The following is a 27,298-nucleotide window of genomic DNA, read 5'->3' on the forward strand; positions in this document are numbered from 1 at the left end:
TACTGCAAAATATCTCATATAAACCCCAGGTACAGACAGGCCCAAGCAGCAGCTTTCCCTCAAGAGCAGATATTCCTCATCATACATAGATTAAGGCCTGGTTTAGTAGGCCATATTTTTGGTTCCTATATTGTGCAATATACTGTACATGAACAGCACCCGAAACTGTGAAAAATTGATGAAAGCACCCCTATTCTTCATGTTGTTGACCATTGTGAAGGCTTCCAGATGGGTTCAAACTTCATACATATGAGAATAATTGTCTGATACTAGGAGCAGCCAATGTAATCTTTAATATCCAGACTTAAAGGGTTTGTGCCAACCCAAAGGATAGGGGATAGCAAGGTGATCAGTGAGGGTCCAACTGCTGGCACCCCCCACCAATCATGTGAGATGGACCCTCAGGATCATGAGAACAGGACCCCCAGTGATCCGGCAAAGGGCGTCTGATTGGGTGGCGCTGTAGATCAAGCATGTGTTCTCCTGCCGCTCTATTTAAAGGGGTTTTCCCACTAACTAAAGTTAGGCACTATCCACGGGATAGTGAGAGATCGTGAGAGCGAGGGGTCCGTCGTCACTCTGCGCAGACAGCCGCACATGACCGTTGTCTCCTCCATTAATCTCTATGGAACTGATGGAAATTGCGCTGGGACCCCCACTGGTCAGCAAGTTAGGTCCCCCATGGATAGGGCCTGACTTTAGTTCGTCGGAAAACCCCTTTAATAGTATGGAAGTGCACTCGGGTATCTCTGACACTCTCAGTGATAGAGAATGGGTAAGAGAGACCTGAGCACCATGCTCGGCAATCTCTGACCACTCCCATAGAATTAAATGGCTGGACCTGCTGCTCCACCCATTAGTGAGAAGAGGACCCCTGTTCTCCAGATTGCCGAGGGTCCCATTAGTTGGACCAGTACTAATCACTTTGCTATCCCCTATCCTGTGGACTTCCTTAATTGGAAGGCATTTAAGGGCTGCATAAACATAGGAACAGCGCCACTCTGTGGTCTATAGACTATATCTGGTACTGCATTTATTTTTTCATGAATGCATCTGAAGGCAAAAATCACACATCTTTTTTTTTAGAAAAGAAAAGCAAAATTAATTATCACTAATTTAAGCACAATGCATATTTTATGACACAGCTGTTTTATCCAAATTAAAGCATTTGTTTCAGTTTTGCTGTAATGAGGTATAATGAAGATAAGAATATAGCAAGGAAATTCCTCACAATTTATAATATTTAACACTTTTCATCACTAAATCGCCATAGATCACCAGGGATTTCCAATTTTAATTTTAACCCATAACCAACCTATAAAAACTACAAAACTTTATTAAAGCGTAACAGAAATTATAACAAAAATGTATAAATCAGCAGTGCAGATGGTAATAGTAAACTTTGTAATATACTTTATTAAAGAAATATGTTCCTGTGTCCTTCTCTTTCTTCCTTATTTAAGCAATTTGTGTAAATCAGCTTCTGTCCTGTATCCACCGACAGCTGAGAGATAAAAGTACTTGAAGAGTGTAACGACTTAACTCCTTACAGACAGATATTGTAATCGCCTCACAGGATTGAATCCTTATAGGATATAGTTTCATCATGTGGAAAGAGTTTATCATTAGCCTCCTTATCTATCTGAAGTGGGCGGAGTGCTGAAGGTTTTCAGATACACTGCTCACTAAAGGAGAAAGAAGGAACAGATACAAGGCACAGAGAAGCTGCTTTATTGAAAGGAAGCCTACCATCATGGATCTACCGAATAGGGATGATAGGTTCCTGCAATAATTATCACTTCAATAATGTTTTTCTATAACCCTACCATTCAGTAATGTCACCTAAAAACCTTATCTTTGATATATGTAAATGATGGGCAGCAGCTATTGGGGTATGGAGTAGTCTAGCCGTGGAGCGGGAGTAAAGGCTACTCCAGTTGACCCTGAGTTGACCCCTTCTAGCAGTGCGTCTTCAGCTGAACTGCCTCATCCCGCTTCCGGCGATTTGCGCATGCGCAACATAACAGAATGAATCTGGCTCATGTTCATATCTCCGGCTTGGGTGGTGGATCAACTCAGGTTACTGGGGTGTAGAGTAATCTTTACTACCGCTCCGAGACGAGGCTACTCCATGTCCCTAAGCCTCTGCCGATATCACCATGTGACGTAGCACCCAAACTATCATCCATTACTTACCGTCCTTCAAATCTATGTTTTAGAAAGTCAAATAATGCTTTCTGCATCATATCCGTCACCTATGGGTAAAAAATACACACATATTACAAATACATTACTACTGCTACAGTCATATATTGTGCAAGCTTTATACATTTATTACATAGTCAGTAATCTCTGATCAGTGGCGGATGAGGACGGCCATGTTACCTGGGCTTTATGAAAATTATGGGCCATTACAAGTAATTATTTATTGGAATTTACTTCCTTAATATGTCTCTTATGTCCACGTTAAGTTCTGCAGTTTGAAGATCTTTGGAGGACCCTCAAAGGTCCTTGAAAAAACCCTTGTATATATACATATTGAGGATTTATGGCTGGAGGTCCTTCTCTTTATTATGGTTCAGGTGGTCATGGGCTCCCTAGAAGCTATGGGCCCCGGGCAGCCGCCCCAAACCGCCTATATTATAATCCATTACCGATTCATGTCTTACCTCGTATCCTTTTAAAGAAGGCCCCACTAGGACTACGGGTCTCATAGAAGGCACTACATCATAAGGAGGGATGTGCTCTGTCTGTGCAGGGAGGAAATAGGAACAACAGAAACACAAGATCAGAATATTTGATAATACAGCAAATGGGTACAGACCAAATCCCAATCTGTCCTTTTCGTTCCCGTCTGCAATGTGCTATCATCATTATAAGGTCATAGACCGTCCTGGCGGCACAGGGGTATATCTGATCAGTGGGGGTCTAACCCCCAATCACTACGACGAAGGAGTTGTGATATTAGAAAAATTCCATGAAATTTTTGCTCCTCTATGGTTTTTATGTTTTTTGTTGGTAGCCTCCATTCCACATTAGATGGTTGGCCTATCCTAAGGAAACCAGTAGGTTCATCTAACATTAACCTACCTTGTACCTACCTTGGCCATCTTAAAGAGGTAATGTCATCAGCTTTTACTCCACTAAACTACTGGTCCCCTCAGATGGGGTATAAAATATCCTTTCAAAAATTCCCTTTTTTAAAGGGAACCTGTCATCAGAAACTGGCCTAAAAACTACTACCAATATGTTGTCTAGAAGCCTTACCCCTTACAAATCATGTTTCTTTCATAGCCCAACATTGTTCCATCACCCAGAAAATCAACTTTGAAGTGAAATGTAAATCGGTAGTATAAAGTCAAGGAGGCGGAGAGATCAGGAGATCTGGTTAATGATTTCTCTGTGTGCAGGACCATCAATTACAGTGAAGGGAGATTTCTGAAGCTTGAATTCAGTGTTAAACTCTCCGCCTCCTTGACTTTATTCAACAAATTTACATTTCACTTAAAATTTTCTGGATGATCCACCACACTAGGCCATGAAAGAAATATGATCTGAAAGGTGTTCTGCTGCTTGACAACATACTAGCAGTGGTTTATTAGGTATATTTATACAGACAGGTTCCCTTTAAGGTTAAATCATCCCCAGTTACCTCTAAAAAATCTCCTCCAAAGTCATATGCAAATGAGCTGAAAAGAGTCCCTCTTTGCCACAATCGCATCAGTTAAAGACATAGTTGGGAATTGGATCAGCAGCTCACATTCCCAACATTTGCCTGTATCTCTGGGCCCAATGTAGGGGCCTCTGAAGTAACACTCCCTCTTCAGAAGCCTAAATGTGACATATCTCAGGCAAAAAGTGGCTTTTCTCTGCTCTTTTGCATATGGCTTTGGAAGTGAATTTTAATAGGAAGACAGGTGAGATTTCACATAAAAGAGGGGATTCGAGAAAAAGAATTTCATACTCTACCTGAGGGGGCTGCTCTTTGATGGGTAATATCTGGTGACAGGCTCCTTTTAAGAGTGACCGGTGTAATAATGACAAAAAGACGAAGAGAAGTGTGTATAGGCCCAAAAAATATATACAAATCTTTATTCAATATTGACACCACATAACAAGCATTTAAAAGCCATATGGACCCCTGAGGAAGTCGCATTCAGCTCCTTACCTACGCTCTGTTTGTCTCAAGTATTATGGATGGGTAACTATGTACCGCTGATCAGCTATTCCCTACTTCAGAGTGTGCCATTTGTTCCTACAGCATTGTATGCATATTGCTAAAGGTGAAGTGCATCTATTGACTTCAAAGATTATTGTGCATGATTTAGAGTTCCTATTTACTCACTTTTTACAGGACACATAAGACAATGGGGCAGATTTACTTACCCGGCCCATTCGCGATCCAGCGGCGCGTTCTCTGCGGTGGATTCGGGTCCGGCCGGGATTTATGAAGGTAGTTCCTCCGCCGTCCACCAGGTGGCGCTGCTGCGCTGAAAATCATCTCAACGCGCCGGAATGCACCACCTCGGACCAGGTGAAGGTAAGCGCTTCCCAAGCGACACTTTTTCGGTTTTTAAATGCGGCGGTTTTTCAGAATACGTCGGGTTTTCGTTCGGCCACGCCCCCCGATTTCCGTCGCGCGCATGCCGGCGCCGATGCGCCACAATCCAATCGCGTGCGCCACAATCCTGGGGCAATTCAGGTACAATCGGCGCAAATCGGAAATATTCGGGTAACACATCGGGAAAACGCGAATCGGGCCCTTAGTAAATGACCCCCAATACATTTACTGTCTATTGGGGCGATGTGATTTGTATGGATCTATTGTGATCTTATACATGGGTCACGTTTGTATGTACTCATGTACTTTTTAGGTGCTTTTAAATGCTTGTTGTGTGGTGTCAATATTGAATAAAGATTTGTATATATTTTTTTGGCCTATACACACTTCTCTCGGTCTTTTTGCTGTTACATTTGTCATTATAGTGTGTTGGCCGCTTTTGATACTTTAAAACTATTTTTTAGCTGTGCGGGTTTCTTCTACATGACGGTGTAATAATGACAGAATGTCTAAAGCTCCTGGGTCTATCATCAGAATATGGATGATAGTTATGGCAGTCAGTATTCTGTGAACTGAGATGATACGGGCACCAGGACACTGCTCCCTCCAATTAGAAAATATGCAAGAAGTAAAAGATGCCTGTATATAGTGTATATATATATATATATGTAATATTGAGTCTATATTAAAGAAGAGGTATCATTCAGAGCTGCATTCACAATTCTGCTGTCTCACTGCACTACAGAATCATATCACCAATATTTTCAAAGTTTTCCAATACTGAGCAGCAGAATTTTGATAAATGAATGCGTATTGGTCGTTTAGTTTTAGTATAAATCATCTTAAAGGACATCTATTCCCAGGATGAAGGATTGAAAACCAAGCACAATGACATACTGGTGTGTGCCCCCTCCGGCAGGATCTGCTTTTAGCTTTTTATGCCCTGGTTTTTACAAAAAAATGCTTTTGAAATTATGCAAATGAGTCTGAGGGGCTCCAAGCTACAAAGCACCTAATGGAGCCAGGACCCTCTCAGGCTCATTTGCATAATTTTAAAGCTAAAAGAAGAGCAGATCCTGCCAGAGGGGGCACACACCAGCATGTCTGTGTGCTTGGTGTACAATCCTTCATCCTGGTGGTAGATGTCCTTTAAATAAAACATATACAAGTGATCATTGGAAGCTCATGGTTAGTATAGCATTGTGCATACAACAATATTTTATAAAATTCGTGTTTTAACATTTTCACACTTTTAGTATTGCTTTACATTGCAAAATGATAAGTGAGACGGACAAACAGAAAACACTAGCAGAAAATGTATATAAAGCACATAAAGCAACAAAAAGCAGAGTCACTTAGTAGTCCCCTACATACAGGGCTCCAGGACAGTAGTTGTAGATTAGTTTTTTCGCACTCTTCTAACCTAAACCTAGCTTAAAGGGGTTGTCCAGCAAATAATTTGTATTGTTTGTGTAATGAAAAGTAATTCAATCCTCCAATATACTTCCTGTATCTATTCCACAAAGTTTTCTAGATCTCTTCTTGCTGTCCTTCTATATGAATCTTCATTATTTACCTTCTGTGGATAAACACCGGTCCCTGGTCATGTGATGTCACACAGGTGCACGGCTCGTTATATCCCTGGTCATGTGATGTTAAAAAGGTGCAGGGCTCGTTATATCCCTGGTCATGTGATGTCACACAGGTGAACGGCTAGTTATATCCTTGGTCATGTTATGTCACACAGGTGCAAGGCTCATTATATCCCTGGTCATGTGATGTCACACAGGTGCACGGCTCATTATATTCCTGGTCATGTGATGTTAAAAAGGTGCAGGGCTCGTTATATCCCTTGACATGTGATGTCACACAGGTGAGCAGCTCGTTATATCCTTGGTCATGTGATGTCACACAGGTGCAATGCTCATTATATCCCTGGTCATGTGATATCCCACAGGTGCATGGCTCATTAAATTCCTTGGCATGTGATGTCACACAGGTGCACAGCTCATTATATCCCTGGTCATGTGATGTCAGATGATGGCTCGTTATATCAGAGCAGTGCGTTATAACGAGCCATGCATCTGTGTGACATCACGTGATCAGGGTTAAAACGAGCCATGCACCTGTGTTACATCACATGACCAGGCATATAATGAGCCGTGCACCTGTGTTACAGCACATGACTGGGCATATAACAAGCTGTGCACCTGTGAGACATCACATGACCAGGGATATAATGAGCCATGCAAATGGGTGACATCACATGACCAAGAATATAAGAAGCCGTGCCCCTGTGTGACATCATATGACCATGGAATGATTTGCATCCACAGGAAGTGGAAACGATGAAGCTTCCTATAAAATGACAGCAAGCAGAGATCTAGAAAACCATGATGAATTGATAAATAAAATACATTGGAAAATTGTATAACTATTCATTACACAAACAATATCAGTTATTTGTGGAAAGTGGGCAACCCCTTTGAGGCTCAAGAGATATTATAGTTAACCCTTTTACCACCTTGGACCAACCTTACATATTTTTTCTCCTTACTCTGGATCAACATTGTAGGATTATAGGTTGGACTTGTTAGACCTGTGTTTTTAAGGAAACCAGCCTGTTAGGCCCCTTCTCCACTGGCGTTTTTCACGCGCGAGTTCTGCGCGTGCATTTGACGCTCAGAACTCGCATTGCACTCTGTCCCATTGTATTCAATGGGTCTTTCTCCATTAGCGTGGTTTTTAACGCGCGTGCTTGCGTTCGTTTGCACGCGCGTCAAAATCGCAGCATGCTCTATTTTTGCGGGTCACGCGCGTTTTTCACGCCCCATTCAAGTCTATGGAGATGCATCAAGAACGCATTGCACTCGCAATCATTGCAAGTGCAATGCGAGTGCAATGCGTTTTAAACGTAAGGGTTGCTAGGTGACCAGAATAACATTATTTCCCCTGCTCGCGATCGAGCATTTAATTAAAAAAACACAATGAAGAACAGTGAAGAATAGAATAAAAACATTGTACACAGTGAACACAGTGAACACAGGATCATTTAAGATAAAACACAGTGCAGAACACAGTGCAGAATAGATTACAGATGTTCGGCACATCTGCTTACTTGTCGGGAGATACGCGCGGAACGGTGCGAACAAAATAGCATGTGAAGAACAATATATATGTGTGAAGAAGACATTGCAGATGTATTTAAACATCTGCAATTTGTTCTTCACACACATATATATTGTTCTTCACATGCTATTTTGTTCGCGCCGTTCCGCGCGTATCTCCCGACAAGTAAGCAGATGTGCCGAACATCTGTAATCTATTCTGCACTGTGTTCTGCACTGTGTTTTTATCTTAAATGATCCTGTGTTCACTGTGTTCACTGTGTACAATGTTTTTATTCTATTCTTCACTGTTCTTCACATCTGCTAAATTGTCGGGAGATAATATACGCGCGGAACAGTGAAGAATAGATCGCCGATGTTTGCAAATTATCAGAAGACATTATTTTTCAATTAAATAACACATTTTAATCCCAAACCATGGTCCCTTTGAAATATGCTCGAGTCTCCCATTGAATCGCGCGTCAAAAATGCGCCGAAAACGCAAAAAAAACGCAAATTACTCCAAGGAAAAATGGAACAAAAACGCAGCCAAAACGTCAGTTTTTCACGCATTGCACCCGCACGTGAAACGCAACGCTAGTGTGCAAGAGGCCTTAAAGTAACCCCCACTAACTAAACTTCTATTATACAGCAGTACAACTATCCCCATATTGTTCCACCAATCCCAGTTCATTCATAAAGTTGACTCACCAGCTATGCAAATGACCCCATGTGAGTTTGATCATTGTTTTTTCTATGAGCTGAGTTTGGCATATTCATGCCCCCCCAGGTCAGGCAGGCCTCGAGCTCATTACCCCCTTCTTCAGGAATGAGACACTGGCTGTGGGACTCACTTAGGAAGGGGTGAATGAGGGAACTGATTTCTCCTCAGCGAATCAATCACACACAGCCTGCATCTCTCTCATTGCTCAGGGAGGGGTGAATGATGTAGCAGAGCCAAGTTCACTTAGCTGAAGACAAAACCGCCTCTTGTCAATCAGAAAGCTGGAGGCGCGGTTGAGCTGATAGAACATGAATATGCATAGATGGTGAGTCAACCTTTCAAACGGACTGTGGAACTTTACAGGCATGGGGAGGAACAATATAGGGATAGTTGTGCTGCTCTATAATAACAATTTTCAAAGATATGTTTAATTAGGGTTGGTTAGTTTATCAAACAGGTTCCCACTTCATCCAATGAGTGGCTTCTTCAGACACGTAACATCACCTACATATTCCAATGGACTTCACTTTCCTTGTTGTCCACCAGTCAGATGCCAGTCATTGGATGAAGCATGTCCTGTAATCACCCATAAATTCTAGTTTACACAGGGTCCAAAACAGGAAGTACCTGAACCATGGCAGAAACCAGGAGCCATGGCAGGTAAGTATGTATTCCTTTTTATTTTCTTACCCAGGCGCGGCCCCTTGGGGCTTTCCCATATTCATTGAGGGAATCTCTCAGCACAAATTGACTTATTAAACCACTAGAAGTATCTTGTCATGCAGCTAAATACCCTAAAAATCATGTTTCTTTTATATTCCAGTTTGGTGGCATCATCCAAAAAAATCAACTTTAAAGAGAGATCTAAAATGGCTGTATAAAGTCAAGGAGGCGGAGAGTCTAGCACTGAAGTCAAGCTCACAATGTCCTGAGGTTAGAAGAGCTTGCCTTCAGTGCTCTCCACCTCTTTGACTTTATACAACCACTTTAGATCTCACTTTAAAGTTGATTTTTTTGGATGATGCCACCATTCTGGTCAATGAAAGAAACACGATCTGGAAGGCGTTCATCTGCTGGATGACACATTGGTAGTGGTGTATTAGGTCACTTTTTGCTGACAGGTTCCCTTTAAACTTTATCAACTATGGTTCTATGAAGTCATTAAAGATCAGTGATATCGCCCACATCGTACCACATCTCGGTGATGTTACTCCTTAGAGACTGTCGAGAATATCGGTACCGGGTATGCCCCTGATCTTCATGACCCCCGCCGCATTGTACCCTCTAAGGCTTTCTTATGGTGCACTTACCGATTTTTGCTTCTGTTTAGCTACAAGCAGCATGGAAAGGAAACAGAGAACAACAAAGCATGCATGTTATTGACATCGAAAGAGACAAAGACGTTAAACAGGACTTGAAATGTGGCACGTGGCGGCTGTACACAAGGCGTGCGTCCGGCCGGAGCTGGCGGTTACCTTCTTAAAAAAAGGCATTCGCTTCTCTTTCATGTGGGGTGATGTTACACTGTTTACACTGGGTTTAGGGGAGCGATGGTTCGCAGGAATTTCAATCTCTTCTGCCTCTAAGCCAGTGGCATCTAAGTCTATAGCTACATACAGACAAATCATGTACAGTTATCAGAGGGAGAAGAAGAATGGAGTCACATCACATCATCTGGAAAGGAAGGATCGATTTATGATACAAAAAACATTAAAAACAGTCAATTATTCATATATTTGATCAATGGGGATCGAACCCTCAGAAGTGAACAGCAGAATGAAGGGGCTGCTCCGGCACAAAGTAATGCCCGAATTCTGGTGATTCAGATGCAACTGCAGTACCAGGTTCAGCCACATATATTTGTGGCACATTATATGTAGCACTGTGCTTGCGTTAATTCTGCAGATCAACAAGGTACAGGCGGTCCGTCCTTATCTTAAAGGGTACGCCACTTTTCAACAAACTTTTTAGAAATCAGTAGTTCAGTGTATGTACATGAAGAGTAACACTGTTTCTGGTGACTTTATTATAGTCTTCCTCATTGCAGTCTGTATCCGAAAGTGCACCTGTGACTTACTGTTCCCCCTTCCCTCTCCATAAACGTCTAAGTGATCAGACACCTTAGTGATCATCCGTCTTCTTGTTTGCAAGATGGAATTAGGGGAAATCTCAGAGTAAGGCTATATTCACACGAACGTATGGGGGACGTATATACGGCCGACGTATATACGGCCGATATACGTCCCCCATACACTCCTATGGGCGCACGGCACCCTACGGGAGCGGTACGGTGCCGCACACGTGCGGCACCGTACCGTTCCGTACCCGGGAAAAAGATAGGACCTGTCCTATCTTTTCCCGTAATACGGGGCCGTGCGCCATAGGTTGCTATGGAGAGGGGCGGGGGTGAGCTGCGCTCACCTCCTCCTCCTCTCCCCGTACACTGCCGTTGCCCGCTACGGTACGGTACGGGCGGGCAACGGCAGTGTGAATATAGCCTAAAGCAGATTAGGTACAAATGAGGGAGGATGGTAAGAGCCAAAGTAAGCGGAGAAGGAAACACTTTCCTCTAATAGATCTTATACAGTTTCTTATATTCACCTCTACAACTGATTCATACAAAGTTTGTTGAAAAGTTAGTGACCGTTTGCGGACCCGAAAAGTCAATTTAAAGGGGTATTTCTTTTGTAATTGTGCATTTGTAGGCTCCTTTATCCACATTCATTTTAGCAACCTACATAATATATATAGGGAGATATATGAAAAGTGTGTCCCCCCCATAGATATACTTTCTGAGATCAACAAACAGAAACCAAATGTTAATGTATACATTAGAATTTATTTAAAGGGAACCTATCACCACCCCTGACATGTCTGTTTTACTTATTACTTGTATTCCCCGTGAAGTAACAATTCCGGAGAAACTTTTTTTTTTAACTCTATGTTACTTTGTCTTTTTGTTTTTACCTTCTACTAATGTATAAATAAACCGGGTGTATTGTCAACCGGGTGTTACAGTTTCCCATGTCAGAGGGGACATGTCCTTATACATTTCCAGATGGAATTATAGCTGAATGACAATGCATTCATCCGTATTATATTATTTCAAAGATAATATAGGTATTTAGAAAAGAACGAACATGTCTTCTAGAAGTCAAAAGTAGAATAACCCCTTTAAATAAGGCAGATTAGTTATTACATTAATCTTACATGTAGTTAATAATTGCTTAAAATTTTTATGACATTACAATCATTAGTCAACTAAAACCCTGAGTGTATTTTGTACTGCATGAGTTGGTATGTTCTGTAGGAGTGTTCTGGCACCCCCCAAAAAAATGTATATTATGAGGAAAAATAATAGTGGATGTGCCCTGTATTAGGTTAAGACTAAGCTCACACCAGACCTTAATTTTCTCTTATAGAAGAGCATAACTAAAACTCCAAATGGAAGGTGAAGAGAAGGTCTTCTGTTCACTGTCTGTTCCACCTAAGGTTCAGATGTTCATAAAACTGTGGGGCCTAAGAGTTATCTTATACTCTTAAATGGCTTGTCTCGCAAAGCAAGTTAGGTCCTATCCACAGGATAGGGGCTAACTTGCTGATTGGTGGGGGTCTCGGTGATGGGACACCCACGGATCACAAGAACGGGGGTCCAATGTACCCCTGTCGCACCTCGAGATGAACGGGGCAGCCTGTTGTGCATGTGTCAACTGCCCAGTTCATCTTTGTGGAGCTGATGGAGTTTGCCAAGTGCCACACTCACCATCTCCAGCAGCTCCATAGTGATGAGCGGGGCAGCCCGGTCATCTGGGGGTGCGACGAGGGTACATTGGATGCTGTTCTTGTGATCTGTGGGGGTCCCATCATTGAGTATCCCACTGGTCAACAAGTAAGGCTTTAAATCTGTGAGCAAGGCCTAGTTTGCTTTGTGGGGGAACCTAAGCAGCCCATGGCTTCCGGTGTCCATCTTTAGCATAGACCTTTTGTTTTTGGGCATCACAAGTAAAAGGGTTGTTCTGAAATAAACATTTAACATCTGCTTATGTGTCTGAACACTGGGTCCCTCAGCAATTGTCTACTGAATTATCCCATAGTCAAAGGAAAGCAGCTGGCCATCCTTGACCTGAGCTCATTTAATTTCTATGGGAATTCCCAATATGGGATTCCAGATCCTGGAACCTAACCTAGAAGTGAATGGAGTGTAGGTTCCCGTGGATAGTGGGCAAGTGTCTACTTTAAACATCCCCTTTATAGGAGATTTACACTATACCTATTGATGAGTATACCAAAAATGTTTCATTGGTGGGAGTCTTGTGGGGCCATCTCAGTGCATCTGCAGATGTCTTTCCTTCCACGGTAAAGGAAATATGAAAACACTTTGTTATAGGGTTAAACTCTTGTGCAAAAATTTGTCCATAGTTGAGGACATCAAAATGTGTTAACATATGTATGTTCTGGTAGGTAGATTATTACTCTGATAGAAGGGGGAATTTAACGTAAGAGAAATCTTTAAGTCAATGTTGGAGAGTCTTTATTGGTGGTGAATTTACAAAATTTTCCACAATTTTGATAGACCATAGCACCACCAAATCAAAAAATCATCCCTGAGATGTTGCTTCACTTTTCATTCCATCCTCTACTGGAGTGAGAGCACCAGAATGTTGTAACTTTTTAAAAAGTTGCATAATTTAGTGTAATCTAGACACACTGGGATATGGTTGATGATACTAACTTACCAGACGACGGTGGCGTTGATCTTCTAGAGCTAGGTACCACATCACCCAAACTGGAAGAAGAATTTCCTCCGGTTTTACTATTACATGGAAACAGATAGTATTATGTCACTCCCTGCGAACACACATCTCACCGAAAAAATACAATTGTTGACCTCCCCCCTCCCCCAACCACATAAACCACACACAGTGCCCAACATTCTCTTAGTACTAGGACTGTGCCCCCGCAGAGCCGAGATTATTCCCTCCGACATCATGTTATGCTCTCTAAACCTCTGCCAAACAGCGAATATCAAAGCAGCCAAAAATAATCCCATCCTAATAGGGGTCTCTGAACTCCCCTAAAATGCCGAGCCACGGATTAATGAGGAAACCAGAGATCAGTTTGTAAAAACATTATTTACCCAGTGATCCCGAACATACACACTATAAGAGCCAGAGATGGGATGGGGGTAGGGGGACACATAGAAAATTCTACAGGGAACCAAAAACTATGGGGGTCATTTATTTTATTTCCCCCTTCCCCGAGCTCTTTTTGCACCTTTTGTGAGTCTATTTTTTGTACCTCATTTGTCTTTTTTGCTCTTTGACAAATGTAGGTTTTTTTTAGCTTTAGTAGGTCCACATTTAAAAAAAAATCACACCATTGCTTTTCCTAAGCATGGTCAGGCGTGTTATTGCGCAATTATTTGCGCCCCTATAGGTGCACATCTATGTTAGTGAGGTGCAAACATCTGGAAGCAGGAGAAATACAAATTAGGCATAAATCAGGAAACTGCCACAAGGCCAAAGCCTCCTGATAGATCCAGCAGGGGGACGGGGCATCATCAAAGGATGGAGCACTTAGCGGTTGGGGGGAGGATTTATTTTGCTATGAGATCCCTCCACTCTATTATCACCTTTCTAAAATATTAGGATTACCTTGTGTAGAATTTTCCCTGCTTGGCCTTTTGTTCATGCTGAAACCTCATATTCTCCAGCTTCACTGGACTAGGGATAAATCCTATTTCACAGCCTTCTTTTACCAGACGACCTATCCACCAGTCATTGTTAAATTTCTAAAGAAAAAAAGAAATACATAGTAGAAAAAAAGAAAACATATAACATATAAACATACAATAAACATAGGGGGAGATTTATCATCTGCGGGCATATAGTGAGCCAGTGTATGATGTAAGCCCAGCCTCCCCCGCCACATCGGATTTATTGGAATGCTCCGGCATCTTGATAAATCCAACAGACAATAGCAATATTGGGCGATTCTATGCCAGGCAGCACATGGCAAAGAATAAGTCTATATCCTTCCCCTAAACGGTACTAGGAAGGCCCAGGGCAGTCCAATCCACCGCCCACAGTATATGGTAGGAGCAATCAGGCCTCCTAGGGTTCAAACACTCCATGGGTCTTCAAATTTGTGTAAAGTAAAAGTAAGGCAAAAATATGAAAACATTAAAAATTTTTAGAAATTTCGTTTTCTCTGCAGCAGAAAATATATAAATAAAAAAAAGATCACAAACACATCAGCTATCACAGTGTCCCAAAATCTTTTATAAGATTCCTTGATAAAAATCCTTGAAAAAAAGTTATTATTTCATACAATGGAACATTGGAACAGGAAAAGTATGCACAAGAATTGCCGCCATTTCTTCAGGTTCGGTTTTCTGGTTCACCCCCCCACCGTGAACACCCACGATCGGAGCTGGAACCAATTGCAGGTGTTGACTCTTTTAAAGCTGAGGGCAAAACCAGCCACCATTTTCCTTAAGATTGTTATTCCCCGCGACGTAGACAACTGAACTTTCAGGTTTGGCCAAACTTGAACCTTGAAGGATCTTCTCATCCCTATGGTCTACATAAAGAAACCCATAAAACAACGGCCACAAGAAATTGGTGCAACTGCATTATTTTGTGAATTTTACCGTGTTTAGAATTTTTTCCAGCTTCCCAGTACATTTAACAAGATATTAAATTGTACCACGAAGAAGTACAATTTGTCCCACTCAAAACAAGCCCTCATAAAGCAGAAAAATAAAAAAGAAAGAAGGTTGAAAACCACAGCTGTGAAAATGGGGGAAGCATCTTTAAAAGATTAAAAAATTCTATTGGGATACAGGCAATTACCAGTACAGGCAGTCCCCGGGTTACGTACAAGATAGGGTCCGGAGGTTTGTTGTTAAGTTGAATTTGTATGTATGTAAGTCGAAACTGTATATTTTATAATTGTAGATCCAGGCAAAATTCTTTTTTTTGCCCCAGTGACAATTTAAACATTTTTTGCTGTAATGGGACCAAGGATTATCAATAAAGCTTCATTACAGACACCTTACAGCTGATCATTGCAGCCTGGGGCTATAGTAACATCCAGAGAGGTCACCAGAGGTCAGAGGGGTCTGTATGTAACTATGGGTTGTCTGTAAGTCGGGTGTCCTTAAGTAGGGGACCTCCTGTATTGTGAAAAAGCACCATACAAATGTATTTCATACATAAAAAAAAAACATAAAAAGAATATTCAGAGAATCCAGATATCCACAGATAATCCATTAGGGTCTTACCTCTTTGACGTGCAAAAAATCTTTAGCCTCAAATGATACAGCCATTCCAGGAACTGGAACCTCGTCATCATGAGCTGCGCTGTAGCCAACATTCGTCCGGACGGCAAATGCAACTGGCTTGACCTGAAAGTAAAAACAGAAGAATTTGTTACAATTAAGGTAATAATGGGCCTAAAGAAGGTGCAGAGGTAGCACTATAGCCCCACTCCTGCCACACCAAAACCCATGAATGATATGTGGTAGTTAGGGTTAGACCTGCAACCTCTCCAATTTATGACAAAAACCAGTGATATGTAACAGACGAGACACAACACATAATATCACCCCCAACTTATTGCATCCTTTAATGGACTCATTTGACCAATTCTGGCACAGTATAAATTTTTCTGTAGCCCTTACCATTCTTGAGAAATTAGTTTTGCAATCCAATATGGCAGCTAGGCTCTCTGTCAGGTAGGTGGCCCCAGACAGTTTTTTCCAACCCCTGACTGTCCATCCTACTGGCCCCTATTACTAGATGTAGTCTACTGGCCCCCTATTACTAGATGTAGTCTACTGGCCCCCTATTACTAGATGTAGTCTACTGGCCCCCTATTACTAGGTGTAGTCTACTGGCCCCCTATTACTAGGTGTAGTCTACTGGCCCCTATTACTAGGTGTAGTCTACTGGCCCCCTATTACTAGGTGTAGTCTACTGGCCCCCTATTACTAGATGTAGTCTACTGGCCCCCTATTACTAGGTGTAGTCTACTGGCCCCCTATTACTAGGTGTAGTCTACTGGCCCCTATTACTAGGTGTAGTCTACTGGCCCCCTATTACTAGGTGTAGTCTACTGGCCCCTATTACTAGGTGTAGTCTACTGGACCGTATTACTAGATGTAGTCTACTGGCCCCCTATTACTAGGTGTAGTCTACTGGCCCCCTATTACTAGGTGTAGTCTACTGGCCCCTATTACTAGGTGTAGTCTACTGGCCCCCTATTACTAGGTGTAGTCTACTGGACCCTATTACTAGGTGTAGTCTACTGGCCCCCTATTACTAGGTGTAGTCTACTGGCCCGAATTACTAGGTGTAGTCTACTGGCCCCCTATTACTAGGTGTAGTCTACTGGACCCTATTACTAGGTGTAGTCTACTGGACCCCTATTACTAGGTGTAGTCTACTGGACCCTATTACTAGGTGTAGTCTACTTGGACCCTATTACTAGGTGTAGTCTACTGGCCCCTATTACTAGGTGTAGTCTACTGGACCGTATTACTAGGTGTAGTCTACTGGCCCCCTATTACTAGGTGTAGTCTGATGGCCCCCTATTACTAGGTGTAGTCTACTGGCCCCCTATTACTAGGTGTAGTCTACTGGCCCCTATTACTAGGTGTAGTCTACTGCCCCCCTATTACTAGGTGTAGTCTACTGGCCCCCTATTACTAGGTGTAGTCTACTGGCCCCCTATTACTAGGTGTAGTCTACTGGACCCTATTACTAGGTGTAGTCTACTGGCCCCCTATTACTAGGTGTAGTCTACTGGCCCGAATTACTAGGTGTAGTCTACTGGCCCCCTATTACTAGGTGTAGTCTACTGGACCCTATTACTAGGTGTAGTCTACTTGGACCCTATTACTAGGTGTAGTCTACTGGCCCCAATTACTAGGTGTAGTCTACTGGCCCCCTATTACTAGGTGTAGTCTACTGGACCCTATTACTAGGTGTAGTCTACTGGACCCTATTACTAGGTGTAGTCTACTGGCCCCCTATTACTAGGTGTAGTCTACTGGCCCCTATTACTAGGTGTAGTCTACTGGCCCCCTATTACTAGGTGTAGTCTACTGGCCCCCTATTACTAGGTGTAGTCTACTGGCCCCTATTACTAGGTGTAGTCTACTGGCCCCCTATTACTAGGTGTAGTCTACTGGACCCTATTACTAGGTGTAGTCTACTGGCCCCCTATTACTAGGTGTAGTCTACTGGCCCGAATTACTAGGTGTAGTCTACTGGCCCCCTATTACTAGGTGTAGTCTACTGGACCCTATTACTAGGTGTAGTCTACTGGACCCCTATTACTAGGTGTAGTCTACTGGACCCTATTACTAGGTGTAGTCTACTTGGACCCTATTACTAGGTGTAGTCTACTGGCCCCTATTACTAGGTGTAGTCTACTGGACCGTATTACTAGGTGTAGTCTACTGGCCCCCTATTACTAGGTGTAGTCTACTGGCCCCCTATTACTAGGTGTAGTCTACTGGCCCCCTATTACTAGGTGTAGTCTACTGGACCCTATTACTAGGTGTAGTCTACTGGCCCCCTATTACTAGGTGTAGTCTACTGGCCCCTATTACTAGGTGTAGTCTACTGGCCCCCTATTACTAGGTGTAGTCTACTGGACCCTATTACTAGGTGTAGTCTACTGGCCCCCTATTACTAGGTGTAGTCTACTGGCCCGAATTACTAGGTGTAGTCTACTGGCCCCCTATTACTAGGTGTAGTCTACTGGACCCTATTACTAGGTGTAGTCTACTTGGACCCTATTACTAGGTGTAGTCTACTGGCCCCAATTACTAGGTGTAGTCTACTGGCCCCCTATTACTAGGTGTAGTCTACTGGACCCTATTACTAGGTGTAGTCTACTTGGACCCTATTACTAGGTGTAGTCTACTGGCCCCTATTACTAGGTGTAGTCTACTGGACCGTATTACTAGGTGTAGTCTACTGGCCCCCTATTACTAGGTGTAGTCTACTGGACCCTATTACTAGGTGTAGTCTACTGGCCCCCTATTACTAGGTGTAGTCTACTGGACCCTATTACTAGGTGTAGTCTACTGGCCCCCTATTACTAGGTGTAGTCTACTGGCCCCTATTACTAGGTGTAGTCTACTTGGACCCTATTACTACATATAATCTGCTGTTTCCCAATTACTAGATGTAACCCACTGTGCCCCTATTACTAAGCTCAGTCCATTGTTCCCTGATTACAAGGTGTAGTCAACTGTGCCCTAACTGCTGTATAGTTTACTGTGGCCCCATTACTAGGCATTGTCAAAAGTGCCTGTGCCTGTACTGCTAGGTGTACTCTACTGTACCAGTACTAATAGGTGTAGTTTACTGTGCCTGTATTACTAGGTGTAGTTTACTGTGCCTGTACTACTAGGTGTAGTCTAATGTGCATGTTCTACTAGGTGTAGTCTACTGTGCCTGTATTACTAGGTGTAGTCTACTGTGCCTGTATTACTAGGTGTAGTCTACTGTGCCTGTATTACTAGGTGTAGTTTACTGTGCCTATATTACTGGCTGTTTTCTACTGTGCCTGTACTACTAGGTGTAGTCTACTGTGCCTGTATTACTAAGTGTAGTCTACTCTGCCTGTATTACTAGGTGTAGTCTACTGTGCCTGTACTATTAGGTGTAGTCTACTGTGCCTGTACTATTAGGTGTAGTCTACTGTGCCTGTACTACTAGGTGTAGTCTACTGTGCCTGTATTACTAGGTGTAGTCTACTGTGCCTGTACTACTAGGTTTAGTCTACTATGCCTGTACTACTAGGTGTAGTCTACTGTGCCTGTATTACTAGGTGTAGTATACTGTGCCTGTACTACTAGGTGTAGTCTACTGTGCCTGTATTACTAGGTGTAGTCTACTGTGCCTGTACTGCTAAGTGTAGTGTACTGTGCCTGTACTATTAGGTGTAGTCTACTGTGCCTGTATTACTAGGTGTAGTCTACTGTGCCTGTACTACTAGGTGTAGTCTACTGTGCCTGTACTACTAAGTGTAGTGTACTGTACTTGTACTACTAGGTGTAGTCTACTGTCACCTGTACTACTAGGTGTAGTCTACTGTCGCCTGTACTACTAGGTGTAGTCTACTGTCGCCTGTACTACTAGGTGTAGTCTACAGTGCCTGTACTACTAGGTGTAGTCTACTGTTCCTGTACTACTTGGTGTAGTCTACAGTGCCTGTATTACTAGGCTACTAGGTATACTCTACTGTTCCTGCACTACTTGGTGTAGTCTACTGTGCCTGTACTACTAGGTGTAGTCTACTGTCACCTGTACTACTAGGTGTAGTCTACAGTGCCTGTACTACTAGGTGTAGTCTACTGTGCCTGTACTACTTGGTGTAGTCTACTGTGCCTGTACTACTAGGCTACTAGGTATACTCTAATGTTCCTGTACTACTTGGTGTAGTCTACTGTGCCTGTACTACTACATGTAGTATACTATGTCTGTACTACTAGGTGTAGTCTACTGTCACCTGTACTACTAGGTGCAGTCTACTGTGCCTGTACTACTAGGTGTAGTCTACTGTGCCTGTATTCCTAGGTGTAGTATACTGTGCCTGTACTACTAGGCTACTAGGTATACTCTAATGTTCCTGTACTACTTGGTGTAGTCTACTGTGCCTGTACTACTACATATAGTATACTATGTCTGTACTACTAGGTGTAGTCTACTGTGCCTGTACTACTAGGTGTAGTCTACTGTGCCTGTATTCCTAGGTGTAGTCTACTGTGCCTGTACTACTAGGCTACTAGGTATACTCTAATGTTCCTGTACTACTTGGTGTAGTCTACTGTGCCTGTACTACTAGGTGTAGTATACTATGCCTGTACTACTAGGTGTAGTCTACTGTCACCTGTACTACTAGTTGTAGTCTACTGTGCCTGTACTACTAGGTGTAGTCTACTGTGCCTGTATTCCTAGGTGTAGTATACTATGCCTGTACTACTAGGTGTAGTCTACTGTGCCTGTACTACTAGGTGTAGTCTACTGTGCCTGTACTACTAGTTGTAGTCTACTGTGGCTGTACTACTAGGTGTAGTCTACTGTGCCTGTATTCCTCGGTGTAGTCTACTATGCCTGTACTACTAGGTGTAGTCTACTGTGCCTGTACTACTAGGTGTAGTCTACTGTCGCCTGTACTACTAGGTGTAGTCTACTGTGCCTGTACTACTAGGTGTAGTCTACTGTGCCTGTACTACTAGGTGTAGTCTACTGTGCCTGTACTACTAGGTGTAGTCTACTGTCGCCTGTACTACTAGGTGTAGTCTACTGTGCCTGTACTACTAGGTGTAGTCTACTGTGCCTGTACTACTAGGTGTAGTCTACTGTGCCTGTACTACTAGGTGTAGTCTACTGTCGCCTGTACTACTAGGTGTAGTCTACTGTGCCTGTACTACTAGGTGTAGTCTACTGTCGCCTGTACTACTAGGTGTAGTCTACTGTCGCCTGTACTACTAGGTGTAGTCTACTGTGCCTGTACTACTAGGTGTAGTCTACTGTGCCTGTATTACTAGGTGTAGTCTACGGTGCCTGTATTACTAGGTGCTCTCTACTTTGCCTGTACTACTAGCTGTAGTCTACTGTGCCTGTACTACTAGGTGTAGTCTACTGTGCCTGTATTACTAGGTGTAGTCTACTGTGCCTGTACTACTAGGTGTAGTCTACTGTGCCTGTACTACTAGGTGTAGTCTACTGTGCCTGTACTACTAGGTGTAGTCTACTGTGCCTGTACTACTAGGTGTAGTCTACTGTGCCTGTATTACTAGGTGTAGTCTACTGTGCCTGTACTACTAGGTGTAGTCTACTGTGCCTGTACTACTAGGTGTAGTCTTCTGTGCCTGTATTACTAGGTGTAGTCTACTGTGCCTGTACTACTAGGTGCTCTCTACTTTGCCTGTACTACTAGGTGTAGTCTACTGTTACAAAAACATGAAGTTCTTACAATCAGATCCTAAATTTTCTAAATTGTCTCGTAACCTCTAGTAACCGCCCACGACTTGTCATGGTAGAATTATAAGATATCCTCCTAATTTATTTCCTCTGATTTTATTTGAAGTATCGTAGAAGGTTTTTCAATAAACACTTTTTCCGAAAAGACATAACTCTTCGCTCTGTGAAAGTCGACTCGTTTTAAATTTTTTTGTGAAACGCCCAAAATAGAAACAAAATTCTGCTAAATTTAGATGGAAGTCTTCGGAGAGAGGATACAGGGCGCTAAGATTTGCAAAGTACATTAGCATCAAACAAAAATCCCAAATTTTTCTCAACTGTAACAATCATATAGTAAAACATATTTGGGATTTTTGCGGATAGGTCACGGCGGTGAAGTAATAACGGAGCACAGACAGGATCCATCTGAAGAGGAGATCATTGGTAACACGAGGCTTCCATAGACCATCAGCCCTACCAAATTAGGCAATGCTCCTCTCCTCAGATAGTGGCCAGAAGAGAGGAATCTGCAATAGTGCAGTACATGACATGTGAGCGGCGGAGGATCCAGTGTAACATCATATAAACATGGACCGAACGGTGACATAACTAATGCTAATGGTACATGGAAAAAGAGGCAAAATTATTATTCACAACTATCTATCCTAGAGAAGAACGGTCACTTATCAAGCTATACATTATAATAATAATTTATTTATATAGCGCACACAGATTCTGCAGCGCTGCACAGAGCATGACAAATCGGTCCCTGTCCCCATGGGGCTCACAATCTAATCAACCTACCAGTATGTTTTGGAGTGTGGGAGGAAACCGGAGGACCCGGAGGAAACCCACGCAAACACGGAGAGAACATACAAACTCTTTACACCTGGGTTTACATATTCAGATGACATATTACTGAAGGCCTCATAAATTCAAAGGGGTCTTGTGTCAAGTTTTTATGGCTCCAACAAAGTGTACGTTAAAAAGGATCTACAACCGTGTCTACAACTCCTATGCAGATCTCCATGACAACAGACTACAAACCCTGATTTTGTAGTCAGCGTCTCTTCTGTCACCTATTTTGCCCAAAAGTTTGTTTACAAGAGGTAGGGGATATATACGTGAAATGGTGTGACCAGCCAGTGTGGAAGGCTCATTGACTGGTAAAAGTGACACCTTACTTAAAGGGACACAGCAGCCAAACCTAAAATTTGCTATAGGCTTCATAAAAGAAAGTTTACCATAAAAATCCATCCTGATAAACCAGGGACATTACTCATAGATCCAGGCACCGGGACTGTGCTAACCTTCTTATATCTATTATCCATGGCCTCCTTCTTCTAAAATCAACTTTTTAAATTATGCTAATGAGTCTCAAGGGCTACGGGTGTGCCCTACTTTCACAAGATGTTGTCATGCATCAGCAGAATATCGCACTCTCCCCCTCCCCCTTGCACTTCTCGGCAACAGTGAGCACACAATAAAAGGAGATAAGTGCTCCTTCCGAATGTAACAGCCTTTGAATCTGAATCTGGGGGGCATTACCAGAGCCTCTCCATGCTGTAACTTCACAAGCTGTTACACTGTACATGAGCACTTCCCCTCCCACTGTGTGAGATTATATAAGGCAGAGGGATGGAGAAATGCTGGGGGATGGGTGAGACAGTGTAAGCCTATGAAGCTGCAACACAAAGTGGCTCTGGTAACACCCCCAGATTTATTCATGCTCAGACACATAATTGTAAAAGCTGATTTGAGAAGGAAGTAGGCCGTGATACCAAATATAAGAAGGTTACCACAGTCACAGTGCCTGGATCTATGAGTAATGTCCCTGGTTTATCAGGATGGAGTTTGATGGTAGATTTCCTTTAAGACCAATACTCTAAGGATACTATACCTTTCATCCACACCTAATTTAGCAGAACAGTCCGTTCCACAGTGGCTGGTGGCTGGAGGTATGCCTTGTCACAACCCTGCTCCATCATCCAGTCTCTTCTGTGTGTGGCAGAGGCAAGCAGCCAATTTATTGGGGTCTGACCAGCACTGAAGATATGACCCTATTTCAATACCCAAAAAGTTTGTAATAGGACCATGGGGCACATTTACTAAAGGTCCGAACGCCGCACTTTCGTCAGGGTTTCGAGATTATTTCCTTTTTGTGCCAAATTGCCCCGGGTTTTCGGCGCACGCGAACGGATTTTGCCGCATCGGCACCGGCTTGGCGTGGCCGTTGGACAACCCGACGAATTCGGACAAACTGTGGAATTTAAATACGGAATTGTGTCGCAAGATCAAGCACTCACATGCACCAGGAAGAAGAAGGTGAATCCAGCGGACCTCGGCGCAGCAGCGGCACCTGCTGGATATCGGGCGCACGACCTTAATGAATCCCGGCAGACCCGAATCCTCGTCGGACAACGCACCGCGGGATCGCGACTGGACCGGGTAAGTAAATGTGCCCCATTGTCTCTGAAGTATTCATTAGGGCAGGGTAACACTTATTGCGCTGTTGCATTACAAGCAGAATTCAGGTCAGCGCCCACTAGTGGACTATTAGGATTTGTACAATCATCGTAATGAAGAATTTACAGATCCTACCGAACAACAAAGCAGAAACCAATCATCTCCTAATACACTCAGCAAATGAAATAGTCATTGATTCATTGTCTCGCTGAGTTCTTCATAGGACTGACTGTTCCTTCCAGTGGCAACGCTTAATTGTTATTACCATTAGACATTAGGCACTCGTTATGGCTGGCAGACAACACGCTAATACAAGGTCAAACATCCACTAATTCCTGGCAGTGGCCTCATGGAAATCCAACCTTATGAATAATAATGGGGCACAGCTCTAATACTGCACCACTGAGATATTATCTATAACCATGCGACCCAAAGGTTCTGGTCAGTAATGTAAAGGCACAGTGCAAGGGGAGCAGCCAGTGCATGCTTTGTGCACAACAAATAGTTTTTCCACCCTAAACTCACCCCGGCCAGTGCAATCCACAGGATATGTCTTAAATACATGACTGATTTGGGTCCTAGTGGATACGACCCTTTTCCTAGAGCCAGAATGAATGAGGAGTTGGTTGCGCATGAGCGGTCAATTCAAATTTATGGAAGTGCTATGGAAATAGCTGAGCAAATAGACTTCGCTACTTTGGGGGCTCCCGTAGACCTCAATGGAGAGTTGCAGCGCATGCGCAACCATAAAGGGTCAGCCCAAAGGTTCCAGTTCCACAAGTCAGTAATACAATGGGACAGTACAAGAGTAACAGCCACACATAGGAACATATATGTTGGGCAACTCTTAAAGCAATAGCTGTGAACGCATGCTTTTTACAAAATAATTTTTTATACTATAAACTGGCGCAAGCAAATGTAATCTACAGGATATGCCATACATACATGATTGATGCAGGTCCAACTAGATCCAACCCTCTTCCTGCAGCCAAGCTGAATGGGGAGTTAGTTGAGCATGCGCGATCAGTCTCCGTTCAAATTTATGGGAGTGCTGCACTTCAATAGACCTGAATGAAGAGTAGCCATGCATGCGCAGCCAGCTCTCCATTCCTCCTAACCGGGCCACTGTTTGAACATTTCTTGAATGGGCCACTGTGCAATATGGAATTCCCTGAATTTTGAAATGGGATTCTCAAAGTAGTTTTTTCACTCTAAACTGGCCCCTAAATCTATACTCGGCTATTTTTGACTGACCTATAGGCTGAATGGAGCGAGGTCGGGCATGCACCACTATCTTTTCATTTATCTGAGCCGCGTCAGTGTGCCACTACATGAACCGTTCATAACATTTCAGAAATGGGATTCTTGGATTCTTGAAATTAGATTCTCATAATAGTTTTTTCACACTGAAATTACACTGCATGAATAGTTTCAAACATTTAAAAAATTGAATTCTCAAAAATAGTTTTTTCACCCTCAACTGGCCCCATCATGTGCAGTGCACAGGATGTATCACAAATACATGACAGATGCGGGTCCAACTGGATCCAAACAAATTCCTGCATCTGGGCTGAATAGGCAGTTGATGGTGCATGCGCCGTTTGGAGCTCTACAAATTGCCAAACTGACTCAGCTATTTATGACTCTACCATAAACTTGAATGGAGAGTTGCTGTGCATGTGAGACAATGGGGGTCATTTACTAAGGGCCCAATTCGCTTTTTCCCCGACGTGTTACCCGAATATTTCCGATCTGCACCAATTTCCCCTGAATTGCCCCGGGATTTTGGCGCACGCGATCGGATTGTGGCGCATCGGCGCTGGAATGCACGCAATGGAAATCGGGGGGCGTGGCCGAACGAAAACCCGACGGATTCGATAAAACCGCCGCATTTTTTACAAAAAAGTGTCGCGGGACTCGCGCTTACCTTCACTTGGTCCGGCTTGGTGAAGATCAGTGCATGCCGGGAACTTCAGCGCAGCAGCGACACCTGGTGGACGTCAGAGGAACTACCTTAGTGAATCCCGGCCGGACCCGAATCCACCGCAGAGAATGCACCGCTGGATCGTGAATGGACCGGGTAAGTAAATCTGCTCCAATCTCTCTATTCATCTGAGTCTTATGAGTGTGTCACTGAATTAACAGTTACCAACATTTCAGAAATGTGATTCTTGGATTCTCAAACCAACTGGACGCGCAGCCGCTCTTCATTCAAGTCCATGGGAGCTTTGAAAATTGCCAAGCAAACTGACTCTTTTCTGGCTATTTCTGACTTTACCATAGACTTGATAGTAAAGTTGCTGTGCATGCACGACCATCTCTCAATTCATCTGAGACGCACCACTGAATGAACACATCCCAACATTTCAGAAATGTGATTCTCGGATTCCCGAAATTGGATTCTCAAAATAGATTTTCCACCCTAAATTGACCTCATCATGTACAGTCCACAGGATGTGTCATGATAGATAAGGGTCCAAATGGATTCAACCACATTCCTTTGCATGGACTGAAGGGGGAGTTGATTGCGCATGCGCAGCAGTTCTCCATTCAAGTTTTTAAAAACAGCCAAGAAAATAGACTTGGCTAATTTTGACTCTCCCATAGATTTGAGTGGAGATAGGCCGCGCATGCGCCACATCTCTTTATTTAGCTGAGCTGCCTATGCAACAGTTAGAGATGAGATTTTTCAGATTTTATTTTAATGGCTGGTGTAATACCACTTTTACTCTTTAGGGGGAATAACTAACCATTAGAAACTTATTCTAGCAAAATCAACCTTATTTTTACGGATCTGACCTGTAATGGCAGCTGTTAACATTAAAGCCATTGGGGCGGATTTACTTACCCAGTCTTGTCACGATCCCGCGGTGCGTTGTCCGGCGAGGATTCAGGTCTGCCGCGATTCACTAAGATTGTTCGCCCGAGTTCCTGCATCCGTCGCTTCTGCGCCCAGGTCCGCTGGAGTTCACCTTCTTCTTCCCGGTGCTTGTAAGTGAGTGTCTTGCGACACAATTCTAAATGTTAAATCCTGAACGTTGTCCGAATCTGTCGGGTTGTCAAATGGCCCGCACCCCGATATCTGTTGCGTGCAATTCGGCGCCGATGTGCCAAAATCCGATCGCATGCACCAAAATCCCAGGGCAATTCGGCGCAAAACAGAAATCCGGTGAAAATGCATCCAACGGACCCTTAGTAAATGAGCCCCAATGTCTTCCATATGATAAACCTTTTGAAGAATCGTGTTTTTGGGATGTTTGTTAAATTTTGGGCAACCCCTTTAAGTAGATTACATGCACATAGTGAGATTTCTTAGAATTGTCTATTTGTATCGGCTCCTGATGACTCTATTAAGCCTTATGTAACAATCCAGTACCTGTAATACGGATTTTTGGGAAAGTTGCCCTTCTTAGTGAGTTGCTAATCCTTTGTTTTCTAGGTACATAGTAAGCTC

At 43.1% G+C, this 27,298-nt stretch overlaps 1 protein-coding gene across 7 annotated transcripts in view; it reads right to left on the reverse strand.

Moving 5' to 3' along the window:
* The window catches only part of CACNB2 (calcium voltage-gated channel auxiliary subunit beta 2), a 195,176-nt gene that overhangs the window by 15,426 nt on the left and 152,452 nt on the right, over positions 1-27,298 (reverse strand). For 5 of the 7 annotated variants that reach the window (XM_072154201.1, XM_072154206.1, XM_072154202.1 and 2 more), the window contains 6 exons: positions 15,678-15,800; positions 14,047-14,183; positions 13,129-13,205; positions 9,868-10,001; positions 2,670-2,750; positions 2,197-2,255 (listed from right to left, as the gene is read on the reverse strand). In XM_072154201.1, coding sequence (XP_072010302.1) covers positions 2,197-2,255; positions 2,670-2,750; positions 9,868-10,001; positions 13,129-13,205; positions 14,047-14,183; positions 15,678-15,800 — 611 coding nt within the window. Of the gene's footprint in view, positions 1-2,196; positions 2,256-2,669; positions 2,751-9,702; positions 9,723-9,867; positions 10,002-13,128; positions 13,206-14,046; positions 14,184-15,677; positions 15,801-27,298 lie in introns of all 7 variants that reach the window. The other 2 variants (XM_072154205.1, XM_072154208.1) reach the window with 1 other exon arrangement.

The sequence above is a fragment of the Engystomops pustulosus genome, chromosome 5 (genome assembly GCF_040894005.1).
Source record: "Engystomops pustulosus chromosome 5, aEngPut4.maternal, whole genome shotgun sequence".
In the NCBI taxonomy this organism is placed as follows: Eukaryota; Metazoa; Chordata; class Amphibia; order Anura; family Leptodactylidae; genus Engystomops; species Engystomops pustulosus.